This window comes from Vitis vinifera, chromosome 3, assembly GCF_030704535.1.
Source record: "Vitis vinifera cultivar Pinot Noir 40024 chromosome 3, ASM3070453v1".
Lineage (NCBI taxonomy): Eukaryota > Viridiplantae > Streptophyta > Magnoliopsida > Vitales > Vitaceae > Vitis > Vitis vinifera.
In genome coordinates this window covers 16,838,937-16,851,781 of record NC_081807.1, presented here as the reverse complement: position 1 = coordinate 16,851,781, position 12,845 = coordinate 16,838,937, and the positions used below count along the sequence as shown (strand labels likewise).

The 12,845-nt window shown below is 28.2% G+C and overlaps 1 protein-coding gene across 1 annotated transcript; it reads right to left on the bottom strand.

Moving 5' to 3' along the window:
• Positions 1-10,350: 10,350 nt before the first annotated feature.
• On the bottom strand, positions 10,351-11,382 carry LOC100264015 (uncharacterized). The gene is made up of 2 exons (XM_010649833.3): positions 11,233-11,382; positions 10,351-10,473 (listed from the first exon to the last, which is right to left on the bottom strand). Exons 1-2 carry the CDS (start codon positions 11,380-11,382, stop codon positions 10,351-10,353), a joined length of 273 nt encoding a protein of 90 aa, XP_010648135.2.
• Positions 11,383-12,845: the final 1,463 nt, after the last annotated feature.

The window sequence follows — 12,845 nt, the reverse complement described above, 5'->3', positions numbered from 1 at the left end:
TACTAATGTTATTTTATAATTGATCGATTAGTGTCCAAGACAAGGAGGGTTCGAATGTGGCTACTTTGTTATGAGATTCATTAAAGAGATAATTTTTTATCCTATAATTATTGCTTCAAAGGTATTACTTATTTAATGAATTGTACATAGTTTTAGGCCTCCAAATGTTATGCATTTTAATGTTATTTTCTTATTTGATTTCAGTTTGGTGATAAAAAAAACATATTAATTCTCAAGTAGAATTCGATGAAATTAGAGGAGAATGGGCTACTTTTGTGCTACAACTAATCATGAATCATGTTGATGCATCATGATCACCATGCATGGTGAGTCCCTTAGCTACTACATGAATTTTTCCATAGGTATTGTATAGTAATGCTTATTCTTTGAATAATGTTTCTATTTGAAAAAAAAATAGTTCTTAGATTTGTTCATTTATGATAACATCGATCCATGTTTATTTTCTTCAATAAAAATCTCTAAAACTCATTAAATTTTGAAATACAGGTATACACTCTTGGGAGGGTGAAATGGAGAATAAAAAAGAAGAAGAAGGCAACAAGATTTTGGGTTTTTAAATGCAACTCTTATGTTATACGTTATAGGACATAAACGTTACTTTAATTGCAACTGAGAAATTTAGATTTTTAGATAGGACTTTATGTCATTTTATGGTTAGCCGGTTTTATGCTTATGAAATGGAGGTATACATGAATCTTGGGATCTTTAACATTTTTGAATCATGTTTTGGTATGTATTCACTCTTCTTTTTTAGTTTTGATGGGTTTGATATGTTGAACGTACTATCCTTTTGTGAACATTTGATATACAAATATTATTCGATGATTAATGTATTATGAGTTATTCCAAAAACATTACAGAAAAATGAGTTAAATATAATATGATTGTTATATTTATGGACAAAATATAAACAGGTTAATCTTATTAATTCATAAGCATTAAAAAAATCAACAACTAAAACCAATCATATCTTCCACAATAATTTACAATGATGTGATACCATAACTCAAAGGTGATGCATTTAATGTGACATCATAACTCAAAGATGATGTATTTAATGTGACACCCTATCATCACTAGAAATATATGGTGTCACTTCCGAATGAGTCACCATTTATCTACTTTGGTGTCACTTCCAAATACGTCACCAATTGGTACCCTCTATGGTGTCAGTGGAGAAGGTGACGTTATGTTGTAGTGACACCCTATGTTTATGGTGACTCGTTATAAATGTCACCATATACCTTTTTCCTTGTAGTGCAAGTTTTTTATTTATTTTAAAAATTAAATACATCAATAGAAAATTTTGTTATTCATAAATCACTTAGAAAGAGGAAACAACACAATGATAATCAAAGTCATTTATCTCCTAAAGTTGCATATAACTATATCATCTACATGGACTATCATGCTACTAGCGGTCTTCTTTAGGGTGGTTAAATTTCTAAGGCCATTATTTGTGCCACCATCCTTCAATTCATTTACTTTCTCATTCTCACTTTAATTTATTATGTAAATTAAAAATTTTAGAGTAGTTATGTACTATATAAATTAAATGCATGAATTACCATCTTATTACGTATAAATCACTTGAGAAGAGTAAGTCATATACATTGATAATCAAATTCACTCGTATTTTATAATATGAAATTTATTTCTTTATTTATATGGATTGTCCTCTTTTGTTTTTTTCCATATATACTCCTTTTTTTATTTTGCTGTCACATAAACACATTTTTTTTTGTTTTCCCCACCTTTTTTTCATGCTTTTATTTTATTTTATTGTTACTCCTTTTTTTTTTGTTGCACACAATGTTTTTTTTTTTTTTCCTTTTTATGTTTTCTCTACATACACATTTTTTTTTCCCAACACTTTTTTCTTTTCTGTGCACATTTTTTTTCCACACACATATTCTCATATTCAAATGCACATGGGAAAAGGTTATGGATAAGTTATTCAATTAAACTTTAAGAGTTTTATTTTTACACTTTATCCATATATCTAAACTTTGCATCTTAATATAACAAAAAGAAAAAAAGGGAATTAACTTAATAAATCCACCGCATACATATTTTTTAGATACACCATACTTTCTTTTTTTTTTCCTTCTTTCTCATCTTTAACATTTATCTCTTTCTTCCTCACATTTTTAAATTTATGAAAAAATCATTACCAATTTTAATAATGATGGTTAATCCAACCATGGTTTCTAAAAAGAATGGGACAAGAAGGATTTGCATTGACTACATTGATCTTGACAAAGCTTGCCTAAAAAATAATCATCTAATTTGCAAGATTGTTCATTTGGTTGATGCTATATCAAGAGATGAACTCTTAACATTCATCAATGAGTATGTTGGATAAAATCATATCCCCATGCATGAAAAAGACCAAGAGAAAATGGCTTTCATCACTAGTTCGTGCTAAAAATCCTTTGGTTTAAAGTTTAAAAGAGAATAATTTTGGGAAGGAAAAAAAATATAACAAAAAGGTTTAAGCCATACTTATCATTGAAACTTATAGTTCTTGAACCAAAAATAAAAAAGAACTAATAGTTGTATAGTGGCTAAGTCATCTCCACAAGGAATTTTAGATTAATTATCCTAGATATATGAATATTTAGGCTATGAGTACTAGTTGGAAGCTCCAAAAAAGAAATATTTTTGCTAGTGAGAGAGAGAGGGGTCATATAAACTAAATAATAATAATAATAATAATAATAATAATAATAAAGAACAAATATTCACTGAGGTTCCTTCTCTTAGGTTCAACTTGCTAACAAGGCTTTGATTATATGCTTATGGCTTTAATACCAAACCAAGGGTTTATACTAGGGGTTTCAAAATAACAGATCAACTTGGTCTATTGCTCTTTTTTGGATCTTTGTAATTAGAGGACTTAAATGGATTCCTCCTCATATCAAAAGGCTTGTGTTTGGTTTATAGAACCTAATGCTGTGAAGCATAAGTATGTGGCTAAGGTTGCTTGACTTATGACCTTCACAACTAGAGCAACATAGATTTTGCCCTCCATGGTTACTCCTTTTGGTTAGTGTAACCATTGACCTAAGTTAGGTTCTTTTCAACCATTCATAGATAAACCAATGGTGAGTTGAATTAGGGTATGGAGATCTTAGCTCTTTTCATTCCTTGGAGGAGAAAACACTAAAAGAAAACACACAACTAAGAAGAAAATTCAAAAACAAAAATTGAAACATAAAAGAAATTCATTCAAATTTTTTAGGAATGATTATAAAAAGGAAAGAAAAGAAAATATAAGTAAAACAATCTAACTCTACTTGTATATTTACAATTCTTGTATTTGTAGGAAAAAATTTCCCTATTTCTCAACTGCTTCGAAGTTACCCCTATCTAGCTATACCTCTTGCCCATGCTGGTGACCTAAGTATGTCAATGCAACTATAATTTATGAGATGTTTATGGAGTAATTAGCTGCATTTCCCTTTTTTCGTGCGACAATATGGTGATGTTAATAGATCAATCAAAATTCTAGAGGCTCTATTCATTGCGTAGCCTTCATAAATGCACAATGATTGGTGGGACGTGGAAAGGATGCACGGTAGAGCAACTAAGGCAATCCGTTGAGGTAGAAGTTGTTAGCCCAAGGGTTCTCCTAAGCACATTTTGATGATAACAAATCATGGTTAGTTTGCTAATGGTTTAAAATCAAGATGAGTTTCAAGTTTTATTTGAGAAATTCAAATTGAAATTCAAATTGAAATTCAAGATAATCATCAAAGGTTCAAAGAAGTGCAAGTCCATGTGTGCATGAAGACCATTCAAACCTAGGAACCCTCTATAAAGTGAATACTTAGGTGTACCTAGGATTTTTCATGTTAAATCACGCATCAATTTTTACTCATTTTATGCATTAAAGTTAAAATTTTATTAAAATTTGAGTATTCTTACTTGAAATTTAGGCAAAATGATTTAAACTTGACCTACTAAGATACTTAAAGACCTTGCCTAAGTGTTAGAAGGAAAAAAAAATTTGAAAAAAAAAAAAAAGGTTTTCGAGCAAAAATAGGCAAACCGATCTAAAGGCTACTCAACCACCCTAGTCGATTAAGGAACTGGTTGATCGATTACTTTTTCTTGATCAAGGGCCAATCAAGGGAGCATTGAAATTTTCTATCTCATCCAATGGCTTTGTCCTCCTGGTTGAGGAGCTACTATTTCTAGTTGAGAAGACCTCCTTCTCAATTGAGGTCCGATCGAGGGCCTATGGTTACCTACAGTGTGATTAATGCCCAATTGTTAGTCAACCGGTGTTGCCTGAGGTTAGAAACTTATAAATAGAGAACTCCATTTCATTTATTAGATAAAGAACATTTGTTATCAACTCCTTACCAACTTGCTTCTCATTAAAAGCTCTCATATTCTTCTTTGGTTCATTGAATCCTCATTTGCATATCTTCCTAGCTAGTGAACCCCTATTTTTCATCCTAACTTCCATTATACTTGTTCATTTATTGAGCTAGTCTAAGAGTGCTTTCATTCATAGTTATTAAAGTAAGGTTTTGACTATATAAAGCTTCAAGTTGAGATTATACTTGAAGGGAACTTGTAGTGCCCATTAGAGCAAAAAATGCAAGTGCAAAGGATTGGAAGCTTGGCTAAACTTTAAGTTAGTGGAACCATCACTTGGTTGGAGATTGAGGAGAGTGGATCTAGGTAAGGATTGTCGGATCACTATAAATTTTGAGTTTGTATCCTCTATCCCTTATCTCTTTACATTCATTGCTCTATATTTTGTCTAAATTTAGTATGTTGTTAAAAGTTTTCAAAAGCCCAATTCGCCCATTTCTTGGGTGATTTTCTTAATTAATTAGCCTTTAAATTCATAATTAGTATTAGATCTAGGCCTCTTGATTAGGTACTTAGTTGTCTCAAATGAAATGATTAATCCATCAAGCTTAACCCATTTGGAAGGTTTTGCAACTAATAGACTCTCATTTTTTTACATGAACTGATTCTCCTTATTGGAAAACAAAAAGGACTTGGTTTTTATAATTCACCAACCTTGATCTTTGGGATGTCATTGAGGAAGGTCCCTATACTCCTATAAAATTGTGAATAGAGAGTTGGTTCCAAAAACCAAATAAGAATGGGATGAACATGACAGAAGAAAAATTCAATTGAATGCTAGAGCTATATATTTCTTACATTGTGCTATTGATAGAAATGAATATAATTGTGTTTGCCAATTTAAATTGGCTAAACATATTTGGAGATTAATGGAGGTAACTCATGAAGGAACAAGTCAAGTAAAAGAATAAAAAATAAATATTCTTGTTCATAGTTATGAATTGTTTGCTATGAAGGATAATGAAACAATTGTTGAGATGTTTACTAGGTTCACTGACATTGTGAATGGCTTAGAAGCTTTGGGAAAAGCTTACAAAGAGTTTGAAAAGGTAATGAAGATATTGAGATCTCTTCCAAAGAAATGGGAAGCCAAGGTAACGACAATTCAAGAAGCAAAGAACTTGACAAAGTTGCTATTGGAAGAGTTGATTGAGTCTCTAATGACTCATGAGATCATTATAAAGAGCCATCAAGATGTGGAAGATAAAATTTAAAAGAGCATAGCTTTGGAAGCCTCAACCTATGAGGAAGAAGTGGAAAATGAAAGTGAAAAAGATGAAGACCTTGCCATCATCACAAGAAAATTTAGAAAATTCATGAAGGATGAAAGATTCAAGGGTAGAAGATTCCCAAAAGAAAGAAGCTCATCCTGTCAGTTCATTGGATTAAAAATTCATCTGTATTGTAAGGTTCACAAGCAATTGAAATATTCTATGTTGGCGAGTAGGAGTTAGAGATAACTTTGGACAAACTCTAGCCAATTATTAGCTAATTAAAAAAATACTAATTTAAATAAATAAAAATTATCTTTTACATTTATTTTTATCTTTTACATTTTAGAAGTAAATAATTTAATGATTAAAATACCATTTAAAATAAATATATTCACTATTTTAATTTTTTTTATACTAAAAAGTATTTTAAAGTTTTTTTTTTTTACTATTATAAAATAAAAAGTTTAATTTTTTTTAAAAATCTTCTTCCTTCCTTATTTTAATAATTTTTTGAACATAACTTTTAGTAATAAGTTATATGAAATGTTACAAATTTGTTTATTAAGGATTTTTTTTAATGATTTGAATTAATTGAAAATTTATTAAAATAAGAAAAAGAAAAAGAAATAAAGAGGATGGATGGAGAGTTTTTATTTTAAGTACTCAATTAAAATGTTTTCATATGACCTAATTTTAGAAGTGGATTATATCAATATATAGTAGAGATTGAATTTTTCTTATATAAAAGGGTTGAAAGGTGTATTTACTTATTTTAGATGAAAACAAGGAACTAAAAATTGTATAGATTATATTTGAGTTTGGTTTTAAAACATTTTTCTAGTTTTTATTTTTATTTTTTTATTTTTAAAAATAATTTTTATTTTCTATATTGTCTCTTTTTGAAAATACGTTTAATTAAAAAATGAAAACTACTTTTAAAAATGAAAATTGAAAACCTTGTTTAGTACTATTTTTTTTATATGAAAAAAAATTATTTATTCATTTATCGCGCCATTGTACAATTGTATTACACTAACTGTATAAGGAAAATATACTAAGTGTATAAAGGCGTACAAAGCTACCATTTGTGAAAGATTATAATAGATTATGAGTCATTCCTTTATTTTTCTTATCACTCACGAATTGTGCATATATGTCATGCACTTTATTTTATTCCCGCATGAAAATTCCAATATTTTCTCCAATAATTATATTTGGGGAAAATTTTTTTGACACTAAGTCATCCACCATCTTCTCAACTAAACCATTGGAAATATGGTTAAACACTCCTACGTGAACATGGACACATAAATTAGGAGAGATATGAAATTTGTGTCATTGTATAAGGGTATTACATTAACTATACAAAGGAAATATACTAATTATACAAAGGTGTACAAGATTACCCTTTGTGGATTATTTTAATCAATTCTAAACCATTTTTTTATTTTCCTTGTCACCCAAGGATTGTACGCCTATGTCATGCATTTTATTTAACTCTCACATCGAAATTCTAATATTTTCCCCAATAATGATATTTGGGGAAAAAAATTGTTCTAAGTCATCCACCATTTTCTTAACCAAACCATTGAAAACATGATTAATAAACCTACATGAACACATAACTTATGAGAAATATGAAATTTGTATCATTGTACAAGGGTATTACACTAACTATACAAGGGAAATGTGCTAAGTGTATAAGGGTGTACAAAGCTCTTAATAGGTTTTGTACAATTTTTAAACAACTTGAATTTGACGTTAAGATGATTATTGATAGCTTTTTTTTTTTCTTTTTTTTTACCAAACTATGTCATTAAGACATTCCCTACAAAAATTAACACATAGGAAATAAAATTAAAATCAATCATGTTTGAATTGTTCATTATAAGTAAACTAAATAAAATATATATTTTTACTATTTTGCCTTCATAAACATAATTTCATTGTCATCAATAGAGATTAAAAAAATCATATTTAAATGGAATTAAAAATAAACAAAAGTTATTTTTATAACATTTTTATTTTTTAAAATCATTAATTTAAATTATGAAATTAGTTTTAAAATTAAAAATATTTATTGTAATTATAGTTTTGAAGATTTCATGATTTTTATCTTATTACTTTGAAAAAATTGCTTTAATAAGAAAATGTTTATTTTAATGATTTTAAATATTTAAATCTTTATTAAAAAATATTTAGGATTAATGTGGAGAGTAATTAGGTAATTTTGGAATGGAGAAATTTTGAATATTTTGAAAACTTCAATTCGGCCAATTACCCTATTTACACTTTCAAAATTATTGGAAGGTTGGTAAATTAGTATTAAAAATATTGTCTTCTTGATTAATATTATATATATATATATATATATATGCATGTGAGTGTTTACATTATTTTCGAAATAATAAACACCATGTGTCTAATTTGCAAGTTAGAAAAAAAAAATTAATAATATTTTATGAGGTATTTAAAAAGTATTTATTATATGTTCTATAAATTTTAAAAATATAATATTTAATGATACCTAATTTACAAGTTAGAACAAACAAATAATACTAATATTTTATGAGGTGTTTAAAAATTATTTAATATATATGTGAAATAATATAAGTTTGAAATAAAGAATCATATTTAAAATTATAATCATATTTATCAAAATTTTTACTAAGATTATCTTTAATTCTTTTAATATATCTATACTCATTTATTTAAAAAATGAAAAACTATTTTTTTTGTAAACATGTTCTATTACCTTTCAAGTAAAAAATTAGATAAGTTTGAAAGTCAATAAAAAAAAATTAAATGCCACTTTCAATAATTTTTAGATAAACTTTTATATAATATATTTTATTTAAAATTTAATTTCTAAAGTTTAACTAAAAAATTATATTGATAATTTTCTTGTTGTGAGTCAAAATACTTTGCATTAGTCTATCTAGATAAAAAAAAATTATTAATATAATATTAGAACTAATTCATATCTTAGTTATTTTTTTCAATAAATTTATCTTTTTAAAAATTTTAAAATAAAAACATTAAAAATTAAAAAGCTAAAAGGATATATATATATATATATATATAATAAAGTGAAGTGATAGTCAATTTTAAAAATTTTTAAAATATGGTTAATGTAGAAAATATAAAAAATAATTAAAAATAAGAGAAAAATATAAATGAAAGGGTAATATAATTTTAAAATAAAAAATGAAAATTAAACTAAACGATAAATACAAAAAGATAAAAATTATTTGGATGAATAATTCCAAAAATTTTATCATTGCTTATAATAAGAGCAAAAAGATTCAATATCTTTAAAAATGAAAAACAAAAAAACATTATTGCTTTTTATTTAATATAAAATAGAAATATAGATTGGGAGAAAAAGAAAAAGAAAAAAGTTAGAAATGAGTAATACTTAATAGGGAATAAAAAAGGGGAAAAAAACAAAAAAAAATTGAAATGCACACTCACTTGTGCTTATGTAAAGGTTAAGGGTATTTTAGGGATTAACGAAAGACAATATCTTTCATCTTAATTTTCATACTTTGTTTGGGTCTTGTGCTTAAATATGCATGATATATAGACCAAATGTTAATTTTTGGGCTCAGTTGGGTCCAAAACACAATTCTCCCTATATAAATTCATTCGTACATGCATGTGTATAAATACTTGGGAGAATTATGTTTTGGGGGTAGATGGACCCCCAAATTAACAAAAGGTCCATGTAACTCTTTAAATTGAGCCCAAGACCCAATGAAAGTATGGAAATTGAGTTGAAGGATATCATCCTTCAGTATTTCCAAAAATGCCCTTTGTTGATTTTGAGAAAAAAATTAATATTTTTGAAAAATACTTTTATTTAATTTAATATTTTTTATTTTATTTAATATTTTTAAAAAATAATTTTGTTTAATTTAATATTTTTTAAAAATAAATTTATTTAATTTAATATTTAAAAATATTTAATTTAATATATTTTTTAAATACTTTAATTTAATTTAATATTTTTGAAAAAAAAAATTTAATTTAATATTTTTGAAAAAAAATTATTTAATTTAATATTTTTGAAAACTACTTTTATTTAATTTAGTATTTTTTAAAAAAAATTATTGAAAAAAAATTATTTAACTTAATTTTATAAAATATTTTATATGTGTTCTTAAAGGGTATATTTGTCCGTTACTATTTCATATCCTTCAACTCAATTTAAAGAGTTATATGAACCTTTTGTTAATTTGGGGGCCCATCTAACCCCAAAAGATAATTATCCCTAAATACTTCAATTATAAAATACGAGTGAATTTGATTATCAATGTATATGACTTACTCTTCTCAAGTGATTTATACGTAATAAGATGGTAATTCATGCATTTAATTTATATAGTACATAACTACTCTAAAATTTTTAATTTACATAATAAATTAAAGTGAGAATGAGAAAGTAAATGAATTGAAGGATGGTGGCACAAATAATGGCCTTAGAAATTTAACCACCCTAAAGAAGACCGCTAGTAGCATGATAGTCCATGTAGATGATATAGTTATATGCAACTTTAGGAGATAAATGACTTTGAGTGTTGAGTGTTGTCATTATGACTTTAGCATGCTAGGCTTCATATGATTTTAGAGTGTAATTGGAATTTTAAGACCATATGATAGGTATATGCCATAAGCAACCACATATAAGAATTACATCTGAGAACAATCTTTTCCAAAATAGCATTCAGTTCCGTTTGGTGTTTCCAGATGAAGCTGAGTTCTGTGAGAATTTCGTCAGCCCTTGGCTTAATGCTCCAATATTTAACCCATTGCCTACCAAAATGCTTGTTACTCTCATTTTGGAAACCTGCCAATACCAGTAGCAATTTCAGTATGCCCCAATGTAACTACACAATATCCAGGTCATCCAAATATCAGCAAACAAAGAAGAGGAAATGTTGGATGCCATTTTTAGCGATTCAATATTCCTATCCTCATCATTGAAAAAAAGCAGGGAGTTAAAGGGCACCCCAGTCCTATGAATTATCTGGAAATGCTGTGTCTTGTGTGATAAACTGGAAAATATTTCCTGGGCTATCCAAAGAAGGTACAATAAAGAGATGTGTAAAGATTCTACAGCAGTTTGGAACTGTTCAAATCCCCAAGAAAAGCATGAAAAGAAGGGAAAAAAAAAAAACGCAAAGAGTTCCGCCATCAACTGTCATTTAGAAAGCTTCCGTGCGCTACTACAACTTGCATTGATGTCAAAAAGGTACCAAATCAGTGACAATAATTGATAAAAAGAAATAAAATTTGATTCAACATATGTTACGTTTTAGAATGCTGTAACCGGCTGCTCATGCCTTGTGATGTTAGCTAAAACAGACTATTCATCATTTCTGAATCTCCTCGTTTAATATTTGGTTGAACCTCTCCCCTTCTACATCTTTTTGGCAATATAAGATAGAATTCAATTACAAGTCTATGATGCTTTAGCTATAAAGAATTCATCAAAACAGTGATTCTTTTGGCAATCTTGACCTTCCAAAAAATAAAATACATAAAGAAAAAAAAAAGGAAGAAGAAGAAGAAACAATCAAACTAAAAATGATCCTCACTAACTCACCTGGGCTACAAACATTGACTTGATGCCCAATTTGTCAAGAAATGTTTTTGCTATATCCGGAGTTGGTGATCTAGAAGCAATAGCCATATCAATTCCCTTCTCTTTGAGGGCATATAGTATGCCTTCAGCATGGGGATACAAAGAAGGCATTTCGCGTTTGGAACGACATTCACTGGAAAATAAGCATATGTAAATTAAACACTAATACAGAGTTATCCAAGCATTTAGAAGAAACATATTTTCCATGGGTATTTTTAGGAGAAATGAATGAACCGCAGTCATTCATTTCTCAGTAGAGTTGCAATAGATAACTTAATAAAAATAGAACTTAAAAATAGAAAAGCAAATGATTTTTGGCCGCAGTCATTGAGTTATTGAATACTGACATTGCAAACTATTCTTAGTTGTTACTGACATCATAAGACATTGCATTTACGATTAGAACACCTTTACTCAAAGAGAGGTTCCAGTGACCTTGGGCCCAGATTGATTGCTTTAAAGAGGATACTTATACCCACAATTGTCCACACATAACTTGCATCATATGCCATTTTTCCTATTTTTCAACATCTTCTAATGCAATGTTCTAAAAGCCTAAATGTGGTTTGAGGGGTTTAGCCCAAATGAGGCCTCAATCAAGAACAAGACATAAGCCTCAACTTAGACAAAAGTATATAAATAATAAAAAAGAAAAAAATGTCTCAAAAAATCTGAAAAATAATCATAAAACAACATTTTTTTTTTGTAGGCAAAGATCAACTATATTAATGGAGCCTAACAAAAGGGTGCACAATTGCATATAATATGTAAACAAAGATGCCAAAAGGCCATAACATGGTAGAGGAGTACACAAAAAAAACAACATTCTTGTCTTACTTAGAGCTAAGCCAATTAATAAAGTCTATCATGGACAATGAACAGTTCCAATGTATACTCTAACCAACTTCAAAAAATTATATATGAAGAATTGTTTGATTGCTTTATCCAATTTTTCGGTATTTTAACATGGTAGAGGAGTACACAAAAAAAAACAACATTCTCGTCTTACATAGGGACATCTTTGACTATCAAAAACATCGTCCATCATACTCAAAAGACATTATAAATTAGTTTTCATAGCATGACCCCATTGTAGTAATGGAGGACGTGATTAACCATTTATTCTTCTCCTTTCACAGGTGGCATTTGTTCAGCATGCTCCCACTCCTTCTAAAGTGATCCAATGAAATATTCTTCCCCATATAGTTTCCCAAGTGACAAAGCTGACCTTCATTGGAACTAACTGATTCCAAACAATGCAAGAGGGGAACGCCTCCATTCTTCCATTAGATAAAGATGAACAAAGGTATTGAACTATGAGTTTGCCATATATCAAATTCAATCAAATTATTTTATCCTTTAATCGTCTAACTCCCAATCATGAATCCATCTTGTGAACCTAGGGTTTCAAAAACCTCAACCCCTTCTAGCTCCCACACCTTGGCTACCTATGCGTCTTTAGTGGAGGATATTGAGAAATACATAGGAAAGACCTATTCTAGTAGTTTGTCATTGCACCACTTATCCTTACAAAATTTCACTCGCTAACCATTTCCCATCCTCAATCTAATTCT

Coding starts and splice junctions, on each gene's coding strand:
- LOC100264015 (XM_010649833.3), bottom strand. CDS start 11,382: ATGCCTTCTTTGTATCCCCATGCTGAAGGCATACTATATGCCCTCAAA. Junction 10,474..11,232: donor AGTCAATGTTTGTAGCCCAG/GTGAGTTAGTGA, acceptor TGGTATTGGCAG/GTTTCCAAAATGAGAGTAAC.